The sequence below is a fragment of the Dermacentor albipictus genome, chromosome 1 (assembly GCF_038994185.2).
Source record: "Dermacentor albipictus isolate Rhodes 1998 colony chromosome 1, USDA_Dalb.pri_finalv2, whole genome shotgun sequence".
Taxonomy (NCBI): domain Eukaryota; kingdom Metazoa; phylum Arthropoda; class Arachnida; order Ixodida; family Ixodidae; genus Dermacentor; species Dermacentor albipictus.
In genome coordinates this window covers 79,823,314-79,850,698 of record NC_091821.1, presented here as the reverse complement: position 1 = coordinate 79,850,698, position 27,385 = coordinate 79,823,314, and the positions used below count along the sequence as shown (strand labels likewise).

At 47.9% G+C, this 27,385-nt stretch overlaps 1 protein-coding gene across 2 annotated transcripts in view; it reads left to right on the top strand.

Annotated features, from left to right (window-relative positions):
- The window catches only part of LOC135915096 (dopamine beta-hydroxylase-like), a 73,964-nt gene extending 47,229 nt beyond the window's left edge, over nucleotides 1–26,735 (top strand). For both annotated transcript variants that reach the window (XM_070532795.1, XM_065448092.1), the window contains 5 exons: nucleotides 1,756–1,938; nucleotides 2,509–2,568; nucleotides 4,147–4,274; nucleotides 11,180–11,333; nucleotides 25,403–26,735. In XM_070532795.1, the coding sequence (XP_070388896.1) occupies nucleotides 1,756–1,938; nucleotides 2,509–2,568; nucleotides 4,147–4,274; nucleotides 11,180–11,333; nucleotides 25,403–25,507 (630 nt within the window). In that variant the 3' untranslated portion in view covers nucleotides 25,508–26,735. The remainder of the gene's footprint in view (nucleotides 1–1,755; nucleotides 1,939–2,508; nucleotides 2,569–4,146; nucleotides 4,275–11,179; nucleotides 11,334–25,402) is intronic.
- The last annotated feature ends 650 nt before the right edge of the window (nucleotides 26,736–27,385 follow it).

Here is a 27,385-nt window from a genome sequence, read left to right as displayed (position 1 = left end):
CACAATTACGAGGCGTGCACTGACGCTCGAGACTGAGCAGACGATGTTTTGTCGCGGAGGGATACGCTGCGCAGAAACATGCGCATCACTCGCATAAGTGGTTGACACAAGCGGTAGCTTTCACTCTAATGCCACGTAATTTAGTGCGTACGCACCATTCGCAGTCGATGCGACACGTCCCGCCCAGATTGCAAGATAACATCACAAAGAACAAGCGCTTTGTCCTTACGCTCTTTGCGGTGGCGCTTTATAAGCAGAGTAGAGCGTGTTACACCGATCATGGCACAACCATTCGCATGTTCTCAGCAAGATCCTAAGCAGGGTTGTGCGATGGTTAACGAGTCTGCACCACCTATACCTCTGCATTGGTTAACCAATGCATTGGTTAACTGCATTGATGGTTAACCTCTGCACCACCTGTACATAAACTCCTGCAGGTTGTGCAGAGGCGCGAGTACTACTTAAGCGGTAGGCTTATCATGGCACTGATCGCGAGTGTTACTGACAGTAAGCCAACCAAATTCCATGCCTTTCAGCACGTATAGGCAATCTGATGTTCTCTGAAAAAGGCGTGAATGGTGTGCCAACTATCACACGATCAATATGGCGTATCGCGCACAGAAGAAAGTCATATAATTTACGGTACTGGCGGACGAAATCTGCCGCGCAGCCACCACAGAAGAGGAACAGAGAACACAGAACATAACAAGCTCGATCGCCTCCTGCCAAATTATAACACTAATGCAGTTTCAGAAATTATTCACGCGGGTCGTTGATCCACGATATATTGCGTTTCCAGCGCAGCAAGTTGCAGCGGCCACAGTATCCTTTAATTTCTACAACCGGCTGACGAGAAATACTGCACAGAGAGTAAGCTGCTAAATTCAGAAGTATAAAGGTTGTTTGCGCGTGTTTACTGTCAGCCTGACCTAACAATTAAGTAATGAACAAACTAGCCCAGCTCCAAGTTCTGCTAATGCAGTATTCTATGGAGCGATACAACCCTTTTACGCAACTGCTCTCACTCAACGCGAAACTGTTCTGCAATGTGTGTTTGTTTCGAGATCAGCGTGTCAGCCGAAGTATGACGGGACCCTACTTGATCAGCCACGCTCGATGAGAGTCCGCAAACATTTCTTAATGGCACCAAAAGGAAAAAGAAGTGTTAATCTGTGTTGGTAAATTACCCGTTTATAATACCAAAAAAATAAGAAAAGCCACTCTTACCGCGAGAAGACGCTTGCTAAACAAGAATGAAAGACGGGCTAGTGCAGACCTTGAAGTTCCCGCACTAGCCCACCCTGGCGTCGTGAATTCTGACGGCGTCTTCTCGAGCTTAGTTTGTTAAAAACGGACTTCCACGTTGTTGTTGTTTTTTTTAATGAAAGCCGAAGACTGAACTTAGCCAACGTTTTAGAACTTTTACAAACCACGACGTCCCAAATAAAAAAGGATGCCTTGAAATTTGTGAGGTCACAGTAATTAACGTACCAGCGCAGAGATTTCGGCGCGAAATTCAACAGGTGAAACTTTTACCATCACTTTTTCTTTTAATAATCCACCTGTTGCCACGATATCAACAAAAATGGCGTTTTTAAATAATACTTTATAACTCAAAACTAACTTAGTGCTTCTTCTTTAGTATCCCGTTAGATACAGTGAATGCTGCGTGCAAGCATTTCTTAAACGCCTCATGCCGGGTACCGGTTCTGCTTGTGCCCATCTGTAACGCCCTCTGCGCGGGTTGGTCCGCAGGCTTTGCCCAACTCCGGCATCACACTGGTGGCCGCCCAGCTGCACACGCACTTAACCGGCGAGCGGGTCTGGGTCCGCCATGTTCGCGGAGGCACCGAACTGCCCGAGATGGCTCGTGACGACCACTTCAGCACGCACTTCCAGGAGATCAGGCTGCTCAAGAGGAGGCTACAGCTCATGCCGGTAAAAATAAGAGAGCATTTGACATCACTCACCGGCGATACACTTGTTGGTATGTTAAACCTTTCAGCACAAGTGCCCGATACGAGCAAAAATGAAGCAGAAAACCTAGAAAAGTGTCTCTTTATGGAGGTGTATTCCTTGCCAGATTTTAGGAGAAATTCCATGTGCTACTTTCTCACAAAGGCCCCTTTGCACGCTGTGGTACTAAACTAAAACTAATGTACTTTGTGACATTTCAGAAACGGATCTCTTGACTCTGTAATAGGGAAGCGTTTCAATGTGTCAGCGCTCTGGAGCTCGAACTTATACTGTTACAAGCGGCTGCGCCGACTAAGAGCGTCATTGAAGAAAGATACATTCTGCCGCAATCGCCGGTAAATAATCCAAGTTTTGGCGTTTGTCCAACGTGGTGCGTTCAAATCTCTATGCGTATTTTGCCTGGCTCGAACAAGCACGGATCACGAGTAGTAAGATACACCTGAGAGATATATCTTTAATTGAATATGCGGCTCTGACACTACGTTTCACATCCTGTATGAAGACGTGTTACCTTTTTTTTCTGCTACGCAGGGCGACGCCTTGGTTATCACATGCAGTTACAACACGGTTGACAGGGCAAACGTCACATTGGTAAGTTTCACGTGGGTGTAGTTGGCATGTGACGTGCTCATGACAAATATTGTTACGCGTGATGACTATGACATACATATGGAATATGTGTGACTACGTAACTTGAGCTGTTTGACAAAAGCTCATTGAATGTTTGAAGGACATCGCAAGGATTTCGACGCAAACCGATGCGACGTCACTGTCATCTGGGCCTGTGGCTTTCCTATGGCAACGCCGTGGGGTTAAAGCTTGCACAAGGGAGGCTTTCACAAAAAGAAAGGAAAGAAAAAACCTAATGCTGTAGCCATCCATGAACACAAGCGTTTCCGGCCAAAAAACAACTTAGCACATTCTGAAGTTAGCAAAATTCTCTTTCTGGGTAGTCGGATGCAAGACTTCGTATCATTAGAAGCTTAAGCAAAATGAATGGTTCCGACAGTCTAACATCTCTCTTCACAGATTTCACGTTTTTCATATAACAGTCGTTCGTTTAGCAAACTCTTCCACTGCATTGCTTGAAATACATCAACAAGAGCCGCTCGCAGCTGCCACCATGTCGCATCGTGGCGTCGTATACTGGGAAAATGCTATAAAAGTCACTGCTTCCCCGTATTAACCCATTTGGCCAATCTTAAGGAGCAGTTTCTTTTCTTTTTCTTATCTCCCTCGCTTAAAGCGGGAAAGTCGGAAGCTTGCGGCTCAAAGTTTAAACCAACGCTCTAGTACAGCTCCCTAAACCAATACCAAGGGCCGACGACATTTAGGCCACTTCCCTCCCTCCTTCGGTTTCCGTTCAGAAAAGAAGGTACTGAGAGGAGGGAGGGGTAAGTGGCTGGCGCTACAGTATTAATTTCCGTTACGGTTACACCTTCGTGCCATATGACCCTTTCCAGTGGGCGAACAGAAGCGCCCCAAACTGCTGCAAGAGAGCTTTCGCGAGAGTTCACGCCAATTTCCGCGGCGTCACTGAAGCTGGGACGAGGCCTCGTGTGAGAACTTTTCGAGTTGTTTCAATTCTTCTTGTTCATCCACTGGGAAGCGCCAATTATCACACCTAGTAAAATCCACTGCAGCCGCAGGAAACCGGATGTTCCGATCTGGTTAACCTGCCTGCATTTCCTTTAACTTTATCTATCTATCTATCTATCTATCTATCTATCTATCTATCTATCTATCTATCTATCTATCTATCTATCTATCTATCTATCTATCTATCTCTCTCTCTCTCTCTCTCTCTCTCTCTCTCTCTCTCTGCAAGCTCGGTAGCGTTCTGCAAACTTTAATTTCACTAAAATTTGCATATTGTCGCATCTTATTTCACGGAGACAAGAATACAAACACAGACACTCAGTGAATGGTGAACAGCGGGAACAACTTAGGGTTTGCTATACATAGGACACATTATGCTAGTATAATGCCTTGCGCTTTATGGCATTGAGAGCAACTCTAGACGCTGAATTCAAAGTGTTACAAAACCTGGTTAAACTCTACGGGCTACGACGCAGTGCCAATGCCATTAAATGCGTTTGAATTATTTCCTGCATGCACTTTTAGTTTTCTTCCATTGACGCTTGTTCTCTATCTGCGCTTGTTTCGCAGGGTGGCTTCGGTATTCGCGAGGAGATGTGTGTGTCGTACATCCACTACTTTCCCAAGACGAACTTGGAAGTCTGCAAGAGCTCAATAGAAACCAGCTTTCTACAGGCGTACTTCAAGTATATGAACCTGTGAGTATATGTCACACCTTATTTCTCGAGTATAGAGTATTGAAAGCGTACTCCTAGTTCTTATTGCGTGCTCTGTCGTGTCTGCTGTATTTATATGGTGCAGGCCTACGCATCTCTTTTTTAAAGCCTTAAATAACGAACGGGTCCTCTGTGAGGTGCGGTTCTCTCTTCACGCTCGCAAACAAACGCCCACGTGCAGCGCCATCCGCGAACTCGCTCATCCTGTCCTCTTCTGAATCACCATTCTCTTTCCCGAGGATCGAGATAATCAACAATGTTTTGTATGAGCTTCGCTTTCCTTAATGTTAAAAATAAAAAAAAACATGAAGTGACGAGGTACGACACTTTTCAATTTACGTTCAGCCTTCTCTCCGTTGCAGCCACACTTCGTCAACAAAACGGTGATAATGGACACTCCACAGTGCAAATATATTACTTTCCCTCTCGCGAAACCATGAGAGGATACAACACATGCTTCTTTCGAGATTTTCCCTACCAATGGAAGATTCCTCCACAGCAAATATGTTGTCACAAGGTAGCGATGATGCAAAGTAATGAACAATGGCAGAAACTATAGGAATGAGAAGAATCGAACTCTTTATTGGGCGAAGGTGAACTTGACCAATCAGAAGCAAAGCAACACTTGAGTCACAACGATAGCGGCGAGCATGGCCTGATGTCGCCTAATTGAATCGCACTCCTCGAGTGCGTCCACTATTCGTCATCGCATGCATTTCAGAGCAGCAGGCCATGCTCGCGTCTGATCGAGAACGTACTACATCGTGACATGTGCACAATTCGATTATGAGGCGCCCATCTCATTATCCAAGCGACGACGCTGGCGGAGTTTCCAATACAGCATGCGTGCGTGTTTCGAGAGAGCACTAACATGGTAGCATGGATACTCCGGAAAAAGCGAGCACCGGTCAAAAAGAGAAACAAGGACGGTGTGGCAACGCCTGTCCCTTAAAACGCATCGTCTCGACGCGCCAACTAGAACATAAATGCAGAAGCAGTAACTGTGAAATTGAAGAACAGAGCCAACAAGAAGCACAAGCAAAAAGTTCGAAGCCTCGTTAATATCAGTAGAACGCCTTGAGACGTACTATACCTGGACGACTTCACGCCGCGAGCGGCGACGCTGTAACTACGCTACACGGTCAGACCCGACTTCTCTTCACCACTTTTCCCGCTCGTTGCACCATCGTTCTAGGAGCCGAAGTAATGAAAGAGCAGCGTCTCAGTCTGTCCGCAGTGCTGAACTGGTGACCAAACCGAGACACTGTCGACGACCCCATAGTTCTGGTTGGGGCGCTATAAATCGTGGCATCGCTTTTTTGCTGTCTCTTCGTGCGAAATCAGGCGACCTTGCCAGCTTCCAAGCCGCCCTCAAAGAACTGGGCAACGCCGTCATTGCCGTCATCGTACGTGACATCAGGCAGGTTAGCGTCGAGCATTGTCGCAGCTTCTCTGCTGTAGACAGGCACGAACGGGATCATTTGTGTCGTTTCTCTTATTGCGCCCTGTTGTAGGCTAACGTCTGCGGAATGAAGGAGGGTGGCCCATCTCCTTCGTACGACATCGAGGCATAGGCTCGGCCACTCTAGAGGGAACAGACACCCTTGCACTCCGCGAAGCACCAGTGCAGCGGGCACGGTCACGCATCGAAGCGAACCCTGTTCACCCTGAGAGTGGACGGGTCTGAACGTGGCGAACATATCTATACCGGCAAGCGTTTTCTTCAAGCGCTCTGTGCAGTCATTCGTATTGGGATGGTATAGGTGGTCGCGCTGTCGTGACTCTTTGGATAAAACGCAATATTTCTTGCATCAGCTATGTCGTGAACGGCGCTCCCCAGTCCACGATGAGTCATCGGGAACGTCATGCATTTCTAATGGGCATCCATGGCCTTCATCTACGCAAATAAGGCAAGGCAGTCTGTCGCTGCCATGATCTACTAATTTCTGGATGTGGACATAGGAAGGGCCTCCATTCTAATTCCATTATCGCGCCTTCTACCCCTCGCAACCAGTGTCATCCGCCATGTTTTTTTTTCCTAACTGGCGTACGCAGAGCAGCAGAGCACACAACCTCGGAAACGTCCACGTCTGTTTCTACGTCACAGCAAAAAAAAAGATTAAGAAGATAGACCGGAAGAATCGCAACATTGTGCTACTAAGACCGAGGACCGACTTTTGTGCTATAGCGATGTTGACTAGCACAAAAACGTCAACGTAGTGCGCTGTTCTTGTCCAATCTTGTGACATCGTTTTCGGTGATATCCGAAATACATTGTCCGCCTAACCATGCTCTTTATGTCAACAGTGTCGGACCACATTAGGAAGAACATGACGGACGGAAACAGATCCCAGCCAAAAATACCGTGCCGACGAATAAGATGCGTCGACGGCACTTTAATGGTTTGTAATAGTTAGCTCCGTTTATATTTGTTTAAAGGCCTATACAGGAAGGTCACACACCCCGTGAACGAGGTGCCAACGTCGGGGCAAATTCCAAAACCACCTTATCAGCCTCCAAAAATTATCCCACGAAACCACGGGCAATTAATAAGAGGCCTTCTGGTGTGCCAGTGAACGCCGGTCGTGGTCCGAAGACCGAGTCAGAACCCAGAGTTGTCAAAACTCCACAAAATACATTCTTCAAATAAGGCAGTTACACGAACACATGCACACTTCTACTAGGCACATCACGATGCAATTCAGTTCGGTATTAAATGCAAAACTCTGGAAAATAATTGACGACAAGCACTAAATGTTCAACACGTACAGGACAGAATGAATAGGAGCACCAAGTGTCCACTCGTATTCACCCGTGTTGATTGTGAGCCAGACGTCTTCGGCGATGCTCGAGGCGAATCTCAAAGAAGGAACTTTTTCCGGTGATTCAGATGTTCGAGAAACTCGCCGGCCAGCTTGCCGGGTCATCCCCTTTTACTGCAGACGGTGGGTCTATGCGTCACATGTTTTCACCAGCGCGTTCTGATCCCCTTTGGATTCCAGCACGGCGTTTCTATCCCCTCCGCCAGCGTTTCTCGAACTTCCTGACGGAGTCGTGCTCCCATAGCATGGACAAAGCCTACGAATCCTCTAGACTATTCTCGTGTTTTCGGCCGCGGCCACAGACACCTTCGAGGAGGGTGGTGATTCATCCGTTGGCGTACGCTCGGACCGTCGCCGTCCCCTCTCGCTGCCGAGGTCTGAGGGGGTGTTTCAGGACGCGCCCTCTGTCTCTCCTATCCTTCGCGTATTTTGTTGAAGTTTCTAGTCGCCCTTGATCACGTCGGCTGTCTGTGGCGCATGCGCTCTCTCCCTTTGTCGAAACTGTCGCGGGGTCGACGTACTCATTTGCTGGCTTGGGCTTGGGCGATACGCGGCGCGCGCTTTGATTACGCGCACTTTTGTGACAAGAGTATTTAGTTCATCACATTTCTTAGAACGGCTATTTCGACTGGGCTCAGAAATCTAGGCGCTCGCATTGTCGCGATCATCTGTATTTAATGGTATGGGCAAGTTTTCACGTAGTGCGCACCATCAGCAGAGGGGCACAGCCAGTAATGTGTGTTGAATTCTTCGAAACGTACAGGAAAATGTGCGAATCCAAGGCCTCGTGCATTTGACACGTCATGGAAAGCTTGCAAGACTTCGTCCTCTGGTTCCAATGACACAATAAGAAAACATCTCTCCAATTAAGTAGCATCTAAACAGAAGCTAATTCAAGATAAAGACAACAGAATTTCTATAATGGCTTTTGTGAGGGATACGTGGCAGGCTTCAGTTCCGAATCTAATAGAAGCATGTTGTTTATGAGGCGAAATGAAGACGCTACATGCCGAAATTCTCCATGTGGTGAAGAAGCATTGCCTTCCGAGTATTCAATGAAACCACGAAAGCTCAGAGTAGGCGCGAAGCAAGAGCCAAGGCCCTGGGCAAGACTTACGGGTCCCTCCGGGAGGTGGCCTACACCGATGCAGCCGCATACCGTGGCAGAAGAGCCAAAGCCGTCGTGGTGACGACAGATCGATTTCCTCGTCAGCGCCACCATACCAGATGTAACAACACAGGAAGCAGCGGAACTAGCCGTTGCATTAACCCTCACACAGACTATGGCAACAGTCATTATAACTGATTCCCAAGAAATGTGCAGGAGCTTTACGTCGGGCTGGGTGGCACCAACGACTCAGCGCCTACTAACAGCTAAGCTGCCAGAAAGAAATGTTAAAATAGTGCGGACACTCGCTCATGCCTCCCTGTAGGGCAACGAACTCGCCCACTACGAAGCCCGAGAAATTATCTACCAGGCCCCGGAGGACACAGAAGAGCTCACTAGACTGACAACATACCAAGAAATCACTCAACACTACAGACTCAACCGCAGAACGCTCCCAGCCCCGAATTTACAGCTCACGAAGGCTCAAGAGACAAGACTCAGATTGTTGCAAACCAACACGCGTTCCCACACCCAAGGAGGTTTCATCTCATGTTCCCCACTCAATATGACGAACAATGTAAATACTGCGAACCGCTAGGAACCCTCCGGCACATTGTCATAGGTTGTAAGCAAATTCAGGACTTGCCTCCTTTACACCCTACGCCTCACTCCCAAGAGCAGTGGGATGCGCTGCTGTCCAGCTCCTGCCTCTCGGATCAGATCATGTTGGTTGAGAGGGTGGTCGCAACCAAGAGGGCACATGGATTCCCGTGAAATGGGAAGCACTCCTGCAAATCAAGCCATCCTTACGCTCATTAAAGGTGTTTTTCCCTCCCTCTCTCTCTCTGAGTCGGCGCGTTGATCCTCAGTGGACGTAGCAACTGCCGATCGGCCCGATAAAGGTTTCCTCTTCTTGCTCGCTTTTCGGCGGTGGGTCTAACGGGAGCCTTTCACAATCAGGGGGCTCCCGAGTGTTTTCTTCCGGACTTATAGGCTTTTTTTTCACGAGGGTGCACCGCCATCATGGGAAAGTGGCGCCACATAGCGTCTGGTCAGATTTGGCCGCCGTCCTGCAGTGTGCCGCCAGGTGAAGCCGCGCTTGGCACTGTACGAATAGCTGTTCACCGCGCGGCACTTGCACAATTTGTTGGCGCGATTTTATTTATTTATTAACAATTTTTACATGCGCTATCATACAAGGGTTTATTGACCAGTTTCTTGAACTGAATTCTGGGGCTTTACGTGCCAAAACCGCGATTTGATTTCGAGACACGGCGTAGTGGGGCACTCCGGATTAATTTCGATCACCAAGGGATCCTTAATCGGCCTTCAATGCACGGGACACGAGTGTTCTTTTTTTTTTCATTTCGCCCCTATCGAAATGCGGCCGCCGCGGCCAGGATTTGATACCGCGACCTCGTGCTTAGCAGCGCAACACCATAGTCGCTAAGCCACCGGGTCAGTTTCTTCCTCCTGTGCTAACATACTATATGTGACGCCTTTGGCGAAAAGGATCGTCTGCCGCCATGGTTCTGAGTGACGCTCTCTAACACTAATACAAACAGGCGGCCACGATAGCAGAGCAGCAGCTTCCAGGTTTGTTCTATGCGCATGACATTGTGTTGCTTGCCAAACGGCAAAGTGATATGCAACGCCTGGCTAACATCTGTGGACAGGAAGGTGAGAATTTAGGATTTAAGTTTAGCGTTAAAAAAAGTCCTCTCATGGTATTCAATGAAAACAGCGAACACTCAGTGTCAATGCAGGCCCAGGAAATACCTCGGGTAAAAAAATGCAAATACATCGGTGTAAGGATAAACGAGGGCAATAGATATGTGGAAACACAGGAAGAACAATTAGTAGCAAAAGGGAAGAGAAATGCGGCCATAGTGAAACCCAGACCACTATAAGGATGCAATAAGTACGAGATGCTCCGGAGGATGTAGAAAGATACAATGGTTCCATAACTCACATTTGGAAATGCGGTTGTTTGCTTGAAGTCAGAAGTACAAAGAGGACTCGATGGGAATCAAAGGTCAGTGGAACCCCTCGCATTGGGCGTTCACTGGAAGACTACAAATGAAGCTGTGCAAGGTGATATGGGCTGTACAAGTTTTGAAGTGAGGAAAGCTCAGAGTAAAATTGCTTTCAAAGAAGGACTGAAGAATATGAAAGTAATTTTTAAGTATTCCTACAAAGACCTGAAAAAGAAATCTAATTTTCTCGCGGTTGACGTACGCTACCTGCAGGGAGGTGCTCCAGGAGTCGCATCATGTGCAACGGTTAGGCTATAATACTGTCCCATTTCAGAGCCAACCAATGCATCTCACTTCCTTTCCAAAACATTTTATGCCCTTTGTCCTGAGTGTTGCTCCCCCTGCGTTATACCCAGAATCGCTCAGCCGGCTTGTCTCATGATTTGGCGGAGTACCCGCCGCAGTTTCTCAGTGGCTATGGTGTTGGGCTGCTGAGCACGAGGTCGCGGGATCGAATCTCAGCCACGGCGGCCGCATTTCGACGGGGGCGAAATGCGAAAACACCCGTGTACTTAGATTTAGTACACGTTAAGGAAGCCCAGGTGGTCAAAATTTCCGGAGTCCTCCACTACGGCGTGCCTCATAATCAGAAAGTGGTTTTGGCAAGTAAAACCCCATAATTAATTTTTTTTTAATTTGACGGAGTGGAATAGGGGGAAGACAATTGTACGCAGTTATGCAGGCGGTAATGGGATGCTTTCCTTTTCAGCTGCGAAATTCATGCATTCTTTCGCGGCTACTGCGGCCGATGAGTGATTTTTTTTGCGAGCTTCTCTTTTCTCTCAGTGGTTCCGTCGTTAGAAAATTAAAAAATGGCTCTGCGCGAATGCACCATCAGAGGCAACCACGTGAACAAAAGATATGCGTCTGTTTTTCGGATCGTTGTATGCCTACAACCTTGCATGACGTTGTTCTGCGCAGCTACCACGACGCACCAACGAGCGACCAGAAAGGCATCAGCGACAACTACAAATCGATCCCGTGGAACCGCCACAACGTGCTTCTGCTCGACCGGCTTTACCAGACGATGCCGCTCTCGATGCAGTGCAACAAGTCATCAGGGGACAGGTTTCCCGTAAGCCAACACGCCACTGGCTCGTATAGTCAGCGAGTGTCTGAACCACGTTTCTGTCTGCATTGTATATGCCTTAGTAGGAGCGACTACCACTGGCAGTAGGGGGTATTAGACATACACGGGGACCCATTGTTAGGGGCGGCCAGGCGTACAGTATAGCGCAATATACGTACAAAGAAGTTTGGATTTTGGTGTGCACCAAGCTGCTTGGGGACGCTGTTTATAAAATGTCCTAATACCGGAGTTTATGGGGGCGCCAAATAGAACTCGCTCAGATATAAGAGCATTTTCCAACCGCCCCTGACTGTGGCGCCAGTATGACGCGGTGTCTATGCTGTGACAAAGCATAAATCTGCAAGAGCCAAAATAATTGGACTAGCCGGAGCTCTTTATGCACGAAATTGCATGTCTTCGCCCCTCTTCCCTCAACCCCTGATACCTTTAGGCGACTGTATTGGCACCACCATTTACAAGTCATCATAGCCGGGCAGATGTCATTGAAGGAGGTATACTACCAGGGCTTGTGTTGTCGGTTCTCCTAACTGTCACACTTGTTCCGCCCAATCAAGTTTTACAAAATGCCGTTCATTGCAAGAAACATATTTTGCCAGCATTGTTTTGAGAAATTGCGATGTCTGATCGGACATGTATAGAAAACCAAATCTGTTTAGAATTTTAATTTCAAAAGAAAAAAAAAGCGGGGAGGGGGGTGGGGGGATCGAAACGGTCAACCAAGTGTCGACGCTAAAGGAGACTAGGTAGCCGTACAATTGACATAATTATGACAGGGAATGCGTGAGCGCGCGGCAAACACCGTGGTCGGCCGCATGTTGCGCCGTCCTGCGGCTAGATGCGAGAACAAAAGAAGAGGAGGACACCATTCCGTATTGTGCTTGCACCTCGAACCAATCGCCTTTTTACAGCGGAGCTCTATATGGCTAGGGTTCTATGCATTTCTGTTCTCCATGACTAAAAACTATCATCATCAATGACTCATACCCCTGTAAGCAAGCAAAAGATGCAATGGCTCATGGCCCCGTAAGGCAAAGGCTACAAGCACTCAGCAAAGGGAAGCAAACAGTTTTGAATTCTTTCTAATCCCGCATATAACATGAAGAACAGCATGTCGAAAACTGTCACCATCAATGGACCATAACCCCGTGAGCAATGGCTCGTACCCCCGTAAGCGAGCAAAAAAAAATGCAATGACTCATAGTCCGGAAAGGTTCATGGCTACTCATTTTGCGTGAATTAGCTGCGATTACATTACCCCTGTTGTCGTGGTAGGTGACTTCACTGTGGATGTGAAGTATACCGAAAATGGAGCGGTTTACGCGTTGCGTTCCGTGTTGCAGACATATCCCTTGCGATGCTACACCAATCCGGCCCAACCGACCACCCAGCGGCGTACGTGCATCGATTTGACAGTATCAAAGAATGTTGTTGCAGTTGCGAGTGAATAGAGTTTTAGCCCAGCGGGTTTACGGCCAACGGAGCCGAGCGGACGAGCGGAGACGTGACTGTGCATGCGCACAACGCTGAGGCGGCCAGCGGTTTTACGGAGCAGCGTTTACGCCCGCTGGAAAGCCCTCCCCGGCGGAGGGTATTGGCGGCGAGGAGTTACGGAGTCGCCATCTATCGGAAGCGCCTCGCTGGCGTAGTATGAGGGATCACGTGAGGCGCTCCTCATAGGTTTTGCTGTCAGCGCTCACTGAAAACACCACGCGCGAGCTCTCCCGGACGTTTCTGTAAGTACTTTTGAAACGAGAGAAGTTTTTACTGCCCAAATAATAATCTTGGGCAAACTGAAAGCACAGAATCGTTTACAGACGCGATCTCTTTACCGAATACGTACAGTGAACGCCACTGGGCGCAGTCGCCGCGATGGAGTCTCCCGAACCGGCTTCTTGCGTGAAAGGTAGGTAAACGCTGAGAGCAAACTATGTGAAATATGTTCTTGTAGTGTTTGTATAACTAAAGAGAGCGTAATAGAATGAAGCCTCAATGCAGCGATCGCACAAATTCGCAGCGACCGACTGCGCGTCTGCATGCTTGTCCGCGCTCTGTTTCGCTTTCGCCGCGTGCGCGTTTCCACACCGTGCCATGAGCTTTAGGCGGTAGAATATGAGCATTTGACAGTATACAAGCAACCATTGTTGCATGAGCGCGATCAGAGCTGTTCAAAAATAATTTTATTGTAGAGACGTCGCCGCCTACGGGGACTGTGATGTGCCGTCGCAACGATTCAATCTTTTTTTTTCTTCTAAATTCTTGGACGTTTCAATATTATTTCTCGAGTTGCGTTGCACTGTACGTTTATCGGTGTTCTCAGCGTGCGATTTTCCGCTGCTTCTTTTTCGTAATTCAGTGCTATAATTCATAACACAAACATGACCATATGTCATGCTTTTTTTTAATGTGCTTCTTACCGCTCCCTTTCCACTCCAGTGAACTTGCCAGTATCAATAGCATCGACAATTGTTCATAGACCAAACCGTCATGACATTAGTCGGGCAGCCGACTCGGGCGAGCGTCTCAGTGCGCGTTTTCCGAACATCGCAGACCCGGCGCCGTAGCAGAAATCTTCCTCGCGTCTGTGCTTGCTGCATACCCGAGTTATAGCCGATGACTGTTTGCCGGTTTTATGTTTCGCGAGCCAAGCTTCACGCAGCTTCTTGTCCTGCGGCTACGTGTGAGTAAGGCTGACATCGGGCTCCGTTTCGTACGTCCGGCATTGCGGCACCGACCAGTAGCTTACCATGTTGCGCTCCTTCAAAGGCAGCCACTACATATCGTAGTGCTTTCAAGCGTTGTAAAGGAGACACTCGAAGAGGGAAAATCTCGCCACTAAATGAGGACCGCAGCGTACGAGGGAATTTAAAAGTCTCGTTTTCAGCTCGCTTCGGCGCTCCCGAAGCAGCCGACGCGGCCGCTATGGCCCCATGATCCCTAATAGCACGTCACGCCGACGGTGGCGCCAGCTTTTCCAGTGGTGGAGCTCGAGGCCAATACGCAGCGGGCGAGCGTGCGTAAGCGCGCGCGGACGTGTATGGGAAATGCAAGATGGTAGCCGCGAACATGAACTCCGGCAGTTCGGCACCGACGACGGCGACTGCGGCGCTGACCCGTACATTTGTACTCAGTATATTATTAACAAATAATGTACTGAGAACATGTAATACATATTTATTCAACATCTCTTGCATTATAAAAACAAGCGTAATTCAAAATCATGTCTCAGTAACTCCTATTCTGCTCGAGGCGGGTGAGTGATCCGCCGGGCTAAAACTCTTTTTTCGCGCGCCGCTCCGCTGGCGCAACGGTGGAGACCGCGAGCGGAGCGAAACGTAAGCCCACTAGAATTCTCTAATGACCACCGATCAAGACACTCAATGAATGTACGTACCTTTCGTCACAATGGATATCCATCAAGACAATAAATGAGTTTGTATCTCTGTTCAAAACTGTGTGTCACCTCCGTGTCATGTGCTGAACAGCTTCGCTGGTCAACCACCTTCACAGAATGCAATGGCTCAGGATTTTTTTTTCCTTTTTCCTTCTTCACAAATAAAAAATAGTTCATTTAATGTGAAATGGATGCACTGTATTGTAGAGTGAGCAAGTACGCTAACATGACTCATGACTATCTTACCAGATTCTTCCATTGCCCGTCATTCACGTTCAGTATCACTACGGAAAGAAGGAAACGCGCAAGCAGAGGTGCAGGCAGAAGGAACGGTACCACTCTCTTCTTTTCTTTTCGCATGTCACCGCTGGGCTGTGCGGCATATTGACGACAAGGCTAGTTGCACCCGAAGCCGCTTTCCAGACACCACTGCCTCACGCTAGCCCTGCTTAGTCCAAGGAAATTCGCTCAATTTCCCGAAAGTGGTGCCGCACGGCAGCGATACCTAAAGATCTCTATATCTACGGCGGTGCACCTTTTACATGGATAATGTAGTTAATTTTCGACTATTGGGATTAATTAGGCCCGCACCAATAATTCTACCTATTCTGCAACTAATTCTCCATTCTTGTTGGCACCGCCTAAGGCGCTTTCCAGACAACTGCATCGCACGGGCCCTGCTTAGTCCAAGCGAACTCGCTCCATTTCCCAGGAGTTTGCCGGGGGGCGGCTTTGCCTCAACATATATATATCTACGGCGCTGCACTCTTTAAAGGAATATAGTCCAGTTTGGCTCATTTTCGACTATATTGGCGCTAATTTCGTCCGACCGGTTCATTTTACCTACTCTACGGCTAATTCTAATTTCCTGTGGGCACAGCCGAAGCTGCCTTCTATACACCATTGCATCACGCAAGCCCTGCTCAGTCCAAGCGAACTCGCTTCATTTCCCCAGAGTGCGTCGTGCTGCGGCTTTGCCTCAACATGTCTCTATCTACGGCGGTGCACCCTTTACAGGAACATAGTAAAATGTTAATTTTCGGCTGCATATATGCTAATTACACCCGCACAGTTATTGGCACTTTTTGTCTCCTTAACTCCTCCACTTTGATACCTTTTGCGACCCGCTGCGACGCCCTGGAGGTGCGAAAGCGCCGCTTTTCTTCTGGAAGCAGTTACAAAATACCGCGAGATCCCGGGTGCGCCAAGCATGTGTGAAGTCAGCTAAGACCGTGCCCTTTAGGCAGCAGAGGCACAAGAAATACATTAAACATCCTCAAAGAAGGAAGCACAGAGGCGTACACAAGTTTTTCCGTTGTCTGCAGGGTTAAGAAAAAATGAAGTATTAACTTTGCAAATCAACCTCATTCTGGGCGCTCCTTAAACAATTTTAGGAATGTCGAAAAAATAGGCAAAAAAGCCCCATCCTCCAATGACTCTTTGATTGCCGTAACTCAATTACTGCGAACCGCAATTGTGAGCTTCCGACTTCTCGGTACGTTTCGAGAACCCCACGTGGCCTTGAACAGAACACCCCGTGGTACTCCTGGAAAGCTTCGACATAAATGCACCATTATCTGAAGAATACCTGAAAAAACGCCTGGACGACGCTTATAAAATCACCCTCCTCACCCCAATCTGAAGAACGGAGCTTGCACGCAACAACCACCGATCAGAACATACAAAAAATATGTCTTTTTAGCGAGTCCTGCACGAGTCCTCTCCTGCAATGCGTTTAATGAGCTCGCATTTACTATTCGCACATTTTTTTTGTTTTCGTATTTGATTCCCAAAACCGGGAATCTCACTGAACGTTCTTGCAGAACAATGCATGCAACCGCTGGAGCGAAGGAAGAGCACGTCACAGTGCACGCGAACAACAACGTCGCAGGCATTATGTCACGATCACTGTTTGCGCGGGCCGGCCCTAAACCATGATCAGCTCGACATAAAACCGCCAGCAATCGTTGTCAGCGCCGACAGCAATGACTTCCTTTTTGTCTCTTTCTTACGCCGGGTTGCGCCATGCGTTAACTAAAGCTAAAGGGGTCCTGAACCGCCCTTCGGATTTGGTGAAACAACATAGTCTGCGAATAGCATATGCTTCTGTGAACATCTCAGTCAAATTTTGCAGTCGTGCGCGGCGAGTGCACAAGAGAGTATTTTCTCAAATGCTCTGTTTTCAATAGAAGCCTCCTCCTTACTCTTTTCGGGCGCTTTATTACAGCGAAGTTGTTAGCCACTAGTTGGTCAGGATTTCTCGCGGCGCTGAAAAAAAAACATATCTTCCTTCAGCGATTGAAGCGAAAAATTGAAAGTGAAACACACGTTTAGGACCAACACAGTCACTTCTTTATTTATTCCATTGACAAACGAGGTGACGATGCTGCTTCGTCCGTTTAGCTTCGGCCTTGCGTTTACGAAGATCGGCGTCTTCTTGCCGCTTTGCACGACGAGCCGCGTTGCTTTGGTCCCGTGCTTCTTCTTCCAAAGCGTACTTTTGCGGTCGACCACGTGGTTTCGCAGGTGCCGCTGTGGTAGATGATCATGGGTCCATTTTGCAACACGCAATGGAGACAAGCCAACGCGCACGTCCTTTGATATACCAGTGGCGAGCCCTTCCCGTGACGCCGCGAACCACTAATCGCGCCGCGCCACCTAGGCGCTCCTTCGTACCGCCGATATCTGTTGCTGGTGTGGAGTAGAGGTAACGCCTCTTGCTCTCACTGCAGAGCTTCCTCGAGGTGTCCAGGGTTCGAATCCACCTGCAGGCGAAGGCATTCCGAATATTCCTTTTAAATTTCTTACTTCATTATGCCTGAGGTACGCGACTCAGCGCGCTGTGGGCCGCTCCCACGTTGGGACAGTCAGGCCTTGCCCGACCGCCGCATCGTGGGCCCTCTGGACAGCCCATAGTTGCACCCCGGCATCAGGGCTCTTGATAGCGGAGAGCCACTTGTCTTCATTGATTTCCTCTGTGCCTCGTAACGAGGGGCAACGCCAGAGCATATGATCTAGGCTAGCGATGTCATTGCAATGCCTGCAAGAACTAGTGGCATAGGTGTCGGGATAAATTTTGTGGAATAAAGCCGGGCTGGGATATGAGCCTGTTCGCAGTAATCTGAGGGTCAATGCCTGCGCTCTATTTAACTTCTTGTGCGGAAGGGAAAACTCTCTCCTGCCGAGATAAAAGTGCTGCGCAATTTCGTTATATGTGGTCGGTTGATCTCTATTCTCCACCGCTGCGGGCCGGCGTTGGAGTTCTCCATGGTCGCGGAAAGTGAGACCTCGCGCCTTGGAGTGGGCCAGCTCGTTGAGGTTTGTGCGGCCTCCCGTGATGGATCCCATGTGAGCGGGGAACCACGTGAGAGTGTGGTTGGTGATGCTTTTGCCGTCGAGGATGCGACAGGCTTCCTTACACACGGCGCCAACGCTGAAGGCGCGGATGGCTGCCCTGGAGTCGCTGAAGATATTGGCATGTCCGTCATCCAGGAGGGCCAAGGCAATGGCCACATGCTCCGCCGCACGCGACGACGTGCTTCGTACCGAAGCCGCGTTAACGGTCGAACCCCTGTGGTTGATTGACACTACCGTGAAATTGTCGCTGTTGCCATACTGGGCCGCGTCAACGAAGCAGCTGCCGCCAGGGAGTTCTGTTGCGCGGCGTAGGAGCGCCACCGCTCTGGCTTTCCTTCTTTCTACGTTGCGCTGGGGATGCATATTGTGCGGGGCGGGCGATATGATGATGTTATCTTTCTGCTCTTTCGGTAGGCCTTGGTAGGCGTCTTCGACAGTGGCCGGGGGGACGCCCATCTCAGTTAGGAGTCGTCTGCCCGCCCTGGTGCCGGAGAGCCTGAGAATCTGTGCCCTTTCTTGTGGTTCTGCAATCTCTTCCAGGGTATTATGAATACCCAACTGCAGGAGTCGGTCGGTGCGTGTGTAGTTTGGTAGTCCGAGCGCGCTCTTGATCCCCCTCCTTATCATGGCATTTAGTTTGTCTCGCTCGGCCCTCTTCCAGACGTGCATGACCGCTACGTACGTAAAATGGCACAACAAGAAAGCGTGGACTAGACTTAACAGATTCTCTTCGCTCAGGCCTCTCCTTCTGTTAGCTACCCGCCTGATTAGACCAATGACGCTATCCGTCTTCTTTGCTAATTTGTGAATGGTGATGCTATTTGTGCCTGTCCCTTCGAGTGTCATTCCCAAGATTCGAATGGACGCGACTTTGGGAATGGGATCTCCGCTACTGGTGTAGAGATTAATGTCAATTTCAGTGGGGGGTTTCCAGTTCTGTGGCTTGCGGCCCTTTCTACTTGGGCTGTAGAGAAGGAGCTCCGATTTCTTTGGAGAGCACCGGAGTCCCGTGTTGGTTAAAAAGCACTCTGTAGTGTCGACAGCTTCCTGGAGAGCGGCTTCGACTTGTCCGTCACTGCCACCCCCGCACCAGACAGTGATGTCATCCGCGTAGATCGTGTGACCGATGCCCTGGACCTTGCCTAGATACCTTGAGAGGTCAACCATTGCGATGTTGAAGAGGAGTGGTGAGATGACTGATCCCTGGGGGGTGCCTCTTCTACTCAGCTCCATTTTGTCCGATTCCAAATCTCCAGCCTTGAGGATGGCGCATCGTTCGCTCAAGAAAGACCTGACGAAGGCATGGAAGGACGAGCCCAGGTCGAGCTTGGAGATGGCGTCGAGGACGAACTCGTGACGGATGTTATCAAAGGCCTTCTCCAGGTCCAAACCAAGGATGGCTCTCGTGTCCCGAGTGCAGCGTTCCAGGATTTGGATCTTGATAAGCTTCATGGCGTCCTGAGTGGAGAGGCCTGGCCTGAATCCTATCATGTTGTGAGGGAAAAGGTCGTTGGTCTCGATATACTCGGCAATTCTGTTATGGATGGCGTGCCATCCATAACAGGACCTTATTAAAGTTTCGCATCCATCCATCCATCCATTATGCCTGGATATGTCCACGTAACCACCTTTTATACATTATGACCTCTTTTTGTACTCTACATCAATCTCATATATATTACACCTACATTTTAGCATTCGTACCAATAAATGTACCACCACAGCCGGACACTGGCAAAACGCCCAATGAGCCAAGTAGTGCTTTCGCACTATTTTTTTGGTATCACGCATACGACATACAGCACAGCATTCGTTTCAATAAAGAACAAGCACAAAACAAGCATTAAAACCACATCATTGATGATAAGGCCCTCCTGATAACAATTCGAAGCACGTAGCGCTCACCGCATACGTTTCCCGGTAAAGATTACCGTTTCGCAAGCTGCCGCGGCGACAGCAACTTGCGACGTGGGGAGTGATGTCACTAGCCTTTTGTATACAAAATAACCAGCCTAGCTAATTTCATTGTGGTTGCATCACCGCTATGGGAAGGCAACGCATAGTTAGGCCTCCTGAGGAGCAGCATGAATACCAGGAGCGGCAAAGAGAAAAGAAACAGCAATACAACCAGCGACGGCGTGCTGCCAAAATTACCATTACTCTAAAGCAATAAAATAATGCATACCTCCATCAGCACTTGTTCGCGATTGTTTTCAACAGCTTTGCTAACATCCACTTTCGTAGTGCCTGGAGGGCGAGTCAATTTTTTTGTAATATAGCAGATTTACTTACGCGGTTAATGTTGACCAATAGCTGACATCAATCAAGAAGGGTGTTTGGATCGGTGCGCTTCCTACTACTGTTACTGTATATATTTATTGAAGCTGTTTAATAAACAGGCTGAAGTAAGCGAAAATCTGCTTTCAAATTTCGATGATCATTAGCTACTTCTCGAAGAAGCCGACTATCTTCTGCTCGCGCTCGCCGTGGCTGCCCGCGTAGGAATTAACCTTTGGCCGCCCTGCTTATCGGTGTCGTAGCCATCGGGTCTCACTAATTTCGACTAGTTTTGAACACTCAACTAACCTTGAACAACGCGAAACTTAAGGTCAGACCATACGCACGCTTGCCAGCATGCACTCATTCCTGGCCGCTTCTGGTTAGTCGCCTTGACAGACTTTGCTTCCTATTGAGCTATTGATAGCGCTTCAAAATGCCAAGTTGGATGTGGCTGCTGTCTGGCGGCCAAGCTGGTACAGAACATAGCCGGTCCACACCACGGAGCACGGCCACACTGGAGCATATGAGTGCGAGCGCGCACTCAAGCCCTGTCGGGCTCAAGGAAAACGCTGCGCATACGCACTACAGTTGCGTGTAGCTGCCGTCTGCTACGTAGCATACATACTGCGGCCGCCGTGGAGCGGCCCACTGCGTTTCGCTGAGGACAACCGCGTTTGGCGCGTCGTAAGCGCCAAAGTCTGAAGTGGTGGCGTCTACGTGAATATCCAAAATCAAATTTGAACTGCGGCCCACGGTGACGTTCAGTAGGCGGAGCGTTGTGGGCACCCTCAACGTCTCCTAGATGACACAATGCCGGTTCACTTCGATCTATGACGTCATGCACCCTTGCCCGACTACAGTGTAATATAATGGGGGGGGGGGGGGGCGGGCTTTCAAGTAAGCCGCGGTGTTATTGACGTAGATGTCTTCGCCACGCCGGGATTGGCAATGGAAATCTTGGGCCAAGTAGCCTACGTCATAAAGCAGAGTACACAGGCCTGTTATCTATTAGGGTTGGCACGCCCCGCTCGGCCGTAGGGTTGGCACTGCAAGTCACTAAAGAAGGAGCAGAAGCACCGCGCAGGGTACGTTTGATTGCCAATAACTCCGCTTCTGCTGAATTCATTGAAGTACTTTTTCCGGCCATGTTTTCCTGAAATAGTCTATTTTAACTTCCAATGCATTCCGCCACTCCGATAAGAAGTGGTTCAGAGCTCCTTTAAGTGATGAATTAACAAAAAGAAAACAATTGTCCCCTTTTTCTAGTTCATAACTTCCGCTCACAGTAAGATTTTCGAAGGCCGTGGGTACGCAATCAGTAAAATTTGGGAAGGTAGAGGTGTTTCTTAGAGCTGCAGGCAGCGTAATTTATCCGTAGATCTGAAAGTGAGACGTGTTTAGGCAAAAAGTGTCCCTGCCTGCTAGCACAGAGCTGAAAAGCGCAAAAAAAAAATTGTGCCACAAGTTGTAAACAAAAATTTATAAGTTCACACACTGTCTGAGAGAGGAGACTTCTCTGTAAAGCTGTTTTTAGGTCTTTGGAAAATCCGAGTAGCTTGGCAGCATTAAGCTTCAGCACTTCCAAGCATATCCACTATGTCGAAAAGATTGGACAAGTGCCTTCACAGTAAAGCATTTTGAAACTAAATAAGTGCTTTTTGTGACAAATGTAAATGCACCTTCCTTTGTACACATACAAGGTGGTCCTTTTCTTTTCTTGTTCCGTTCTTTTTTGTTCTTTATTTAGAGGGGGGGGGGGGGGGTCGTCACTTCTCAGTATGTTTCTTTTATGGAACTGGCTGCGAACGTTATGTGTAGGCGGTGTAGTCCATAACGCAAGACTTCCGCAATAATAATGCCTCCATATGGCGCGGCATTTTCTTTGCTTTCGGTAAAACTTTTCTTTAACGAATAATAAATAAATTGTACGTACGGATAACAACGCAATATTATTAGGTATATGAACGCCTAGTTTCTCTACACCTTATTTTTGTGGTCTTTCCTACGCCAACAACATTATTAACCTAATAGTCTCGTTCGCCAATGAATTACATTTGGCGATCCAAGCCTGCTCCTTGCGCTAGACTTTCACTTTCCACTCTGAGCCATCATTATCCGGAACGCTCAACGTTCGTCGGCGTGTGGTAGATAGACACGCTTTATCGACAAGCCAGTAACCTTTCCGAAGGTCTTCATATTACATCCAGTCTGATAGCATAAACATACATAGATAGCTTATATACCAGTCAAATTGTTTCTCGAATTCGACTTAGGAGGAAGCATTAGCTCGGGGGCTCCTATATAAATACGTGGAAACGACGAAATCGTTTTATTCGGCAACCACTGCACCAAATGTGATGACGTTTGCTGATTGTAAAAGAAAAACTTAAAATCATGTGAATGTTGCACAGAAAATTTTTATTTATGCCAGCGATTTTTATAAGCATTGTTGCAAATCACAAATTTTCGGAAAATAAACTATCAATTTACAGTTTTGTAACTGCCCAATGAAAAATTATATTGGATTTCTGTAAACTGCATCTAATGGTGCATCTAAAATGGACAACCATGATGTATCGCCACACCGCTTTAAATTATTCTACTAATTTGTGAGTAGGGCTTACTTTTCAACAAATTCACGTAAGCTGTAAATTTATAAAACGAACTTATCTGCTTCAGATCGCCTCACCGGTGTAGTTTACATAACTGCGATTTCCATTTTTATGTAAAGTTACGCATTTGTAAGCATTGTGCTCAAATTTGTTTGTTCGTTTTTATTTTTTTTTTAAGTATGTACAATTTTTGTAAAATGATCCAAGGCCTAAATAAACATTCTGCTTCCTACAGTCACCAGAATTTACCTTATCTCTTAAGTGCAACAAATATCCTTCAAATCTGTCAAGAGCTTGCTTCATAAAAGCATTTATTCGTTTTACACGTACTTGAATAGGCGCAACTGAGTTGACTTAGAGCTTCCATTTAGGTCTTCCGTTACGTCTCTGCGTTGCCTACTTCATTGCGTAGTTGACAATCACGCGAGTTTGAGTCCGGGTATGCAGAAATAACAAAAAACAAATCGAAATGGAAGGCGGGAAAATAATAATGGTACATCTGTGATAATTTCCATCGACAAAGCGTCACATCATTAAAACCGTACCCCGCAGCACAAACAGAGAATAATGCATTCTAAAGGGAATTATGACTTGTCTATTATTAAAACGTTAAAATAAACAGTTCAAGCCATAAATTACACAGGCAATCGGAAAAACAGACATATATAAAACTGCACTGATTCACTAATGAGCAGTTTAAACGCGAGTGCTTACACTTGTTAACGTGCACAAACTGTCTCATGTTTCATTGCACAGATGATAAAAAGGTTATGTAACCTTCAAATATAATCAATTGTCATTGCGCCTCAATTATCATCGCAATAGCAGCGGTGCAACGTGGATAGTGAAGAGCACTCGCACGATAAAATGTAAAAATCTCCATGTCACCATATTTTAGGAACAGTGCCTCCTTCGACGCAGGAGCTAATGCACGCTTAAACAAGTATGCAGGATACACATTTAAATTTCCCTGACCAAGGTAGCCAACCTCGCGTTAGTAGCCATGAAGAAAAGAAAACGTGTTTTGTTTTGTTTTTTCTCGCCATGCTCGCAGCGTCACCCATTCTGAGCTTCATATGATTGTGATAATGAAGATCACGATGTTCATAAAGTCCCAAACAATGGTTGTTTGTCGGCTCAAAGTAATATTAAATAAACAAGGCCCGTTATCACGAATTTTTTTTTTCGATTTGTAGGTGCTATGAGCCATTGGCCGGACGCTTCCTCCAATTATATGTCTGTCGTAACCATTAGCTGGCATTAAACTCGCATGAAGATTTCTAGTGTAAGTACTTTTTTTGTGAATACGGTCCCCGATCATGCTGAGGGCCATGAAATAGCGAGGATGGCAGGGTACCACGGGGTCACAGCATAAGCCTGCGCGCTGTCGCCGCCTTTCCACTTTCATTCCACCGTCGGGGTGATATTGCGAACACTGTCAAATACAAACACTTTGCCAGCCCTGACTGGCTATAGCTCTCCCCTTGCTCTCCGTCAGCTCTCCCCTTGATTGGCTAAAATAATGGTCGAATTCGACAAAATGGCGGAATTCAACTTTACGCAGAATGGTCCGGAATACTACTTCTGATGGGTCGAACAAGATGCGTGAAAAAGCACACTTCCAGAATTTCGCGGGCACCCCTCTACCGGACGCTGACTCTGTGCAAGGCAGTCGCCACCAGGATAAGCTCGTTATTTGCCAGGCGGTGACAGTGTGGTCTGCCGCTTAGCGCGAGGAGTCAGTTTCAATTTCCCGTTGGGGACGCCGTGTTTAGGCGGATGAGTGGAAGTGCAAAATGTCAAAACACGTGCCGTTAGCCTACGTTTTTGAGCACGCATACGAGCTCCAAATTGACCAATGTAGCCTAGAATACCGCATTACAACGGCCTGGCTCGTTGACCACAAGGGCCCAGATCACAGTGCGTGATTATACCGAAACATTAACGAATACCCTCGTGACGTCTGCCCAGTGCATCAGCGCCTAGTCCAGTGCCTGGTGCACCAGTGTGCCTTGTAACCACACATATTCTTTGCATTCCACGCGAATGCATAGCTACCACAGCTTGTGGAATAAAAGAGTGATAGCTAGCCCCTGACGTCGGCTCCGGTCGTACCACATGAGATAGCGCTAATGGAGCTACGTACCAGATCTACGCTTGAACAATTAGGGGCTCAGTAGTGGCAGCCTCCAGATTGGGGTTCTTTAACGTGCATCGAAATATCAGCGCATGGACGCTTTCTTTTTCAATCTACGCCATCGGAATTCGGACGCGCCAATCGGGCATCGAATGCACGACGTTATTCTGTGCAGCAAAGTTGAGCCGCCGATGGGGGGTACGTCAAAAAAAAAAATGCGCAGTACTGTGAGCAGCCATTGTGTAGTGTGTGTCCTATAACCGAACCACGCTCGCAGGGCAGCTGGGAAGGGATGCCGGTGACCGAGATCCTGTACCCGCTGCCTCCGCCAGCCAGGAACTGCCCGGAGGGTGAAGGGCTCCCGCAGCCCGGTCACGAGTAGGGGGACTGCAGCCGCCGTGTCGCCAGGACCAGTGGCCGCAGCTACGTCAAGCCAGCCATGGGCAGCGGCGAGACCGCTTGTGCCACTGCGGCCTAGGCTGCCGCTGTCCCGAGTCGGAGGCGGTGTCCCGCAGTGACGTTTTTTCGCCAATGGCTCGGAACGACAGAGAGCTTCGCTGTCGATCCGCACCATTGCGCTACTCAAGAAGTTCGTAAATTCTCGGCACTCAATTCGCGTAAACAGCACGACCCGCATCCGTCTAATGTTCTGAAGCCTGCGCTAATATCGGCGCACTTCGTGCGGCGCCAGCCATGCCTGCGCGCAGAACACATATTCTCAGGCACGAAGGTTTGCATTCCAGGAAGTGAGTGTGCCGCACTACACGTGTATAACTGTCATAGGCAGACAGGCACCCTCTGATGATGTTTCAGTTCTTTGCCCGCCGTTCATTGGCACGATGCCAAAGAGGAGTTGTCTGTTGGCACTGCGGATGCGCTGCTAAGGTCGGAAGTATTGATGACGGAGCGTTGTATGCTCTCCCACATATGAAAGGATGACAGAATAATGTGCGAAGGTTTAATTAACCATATCAAAATATTCCTTATTTTGTCGCACTTAAAAAAGTCGAAGCGGCTATCACTCCAACTTACTTTGGAAACAAAACAACAACAAAAAAAGGGGGGGAGAGAGAAATTGAGACGAAGATCCAACAGTGCGCAAAATTTTCATGAGCAAGACCTTTGTAGTCGTTTAACAGAGTAATCATAAATATCCAGCTAGGGCACACATAGGTAACGAAGATTTACGAAGAAAGGCGCAGAAGTAATATTGTGTCCGTTAATGTTATTTTTAAAACAATGAGGTTAGCGCAAAGTATTAGGGAAAAAACTATTTAAGCAGTATCTCGTTTCTTTGTTGTTGTTTTTATCGGACTTGAAAACCGACCATCGATATCTAGAAACCTAAACTAGGCCTAAAGGGTGCCGCTCTCGTAAACGCAAGGAACAAATGAACGTAGTGAACACTACTGAAGAGACGTTTGATTAATTACAATAACAAAGTAAATATCGTTGCGTACACGTCTTCGCGGCCTCTGTTACTTATGTTTTCTTGTGTTCTACAAATTAGGGAAAAAATAACTCAGGAACCCCGTGATTATTTGGTTACCTTAACTCACCAATGGAGAGCAATGGTCTCGCACTGGCAATAAATATGCAGGCTTTATGAACATGATCACCTGCCCGTTCTTGAAAGCCCTACAACTCTGCAATCCTGCAGAAACGAACATTAACGAGTTTAGCCCGAAAGAAACACGATCACAAAGAGGGGGTGAACATAAAGACAGGAGAGCACTCATCTTGTCTTTAAGTCCCCCTCTCTGCGATGGTGTTTTTGGCGCTAAATTCATTGATTTTAGGCATGCCCCAATCAGCCCAACAGAGAGTTATACTTCTGCAGAAATTTGGCAGAGATCCTTCTCAAGATTACAAAGACGTCTGCAATCCTCAAACGGTTTCAAACAACTCTGAGCGGGGAAATTTGTTACGCAAGTTGTCAAACTAATATGCGATTAACAGGCTGCCACAACATTTTTTTTAAGGGGTGCCTAGGTAGTGAAGCTGCAGACAAGCTCGTGTACGGCCTCTGCGGTTTCTCGCTCACCCTGGCTTCTCTTTAGAACCTGTTTCTTCCGGCGCTGTTTGTTCGCCTGACGAAGATAACTTGAGGCTACGTCAGAACTGTACACCATGTCGGAAAACTTGTTCTTTCTTTTCTTTTCATATAGTGCTAGAAATAGCGTCTACTCGCGCTCTTCGTCTGCCCGCTATTGCCGCTGAGCTACGAGATCCTCCGAAGTTGAGGCTGTGCCGTGATAGA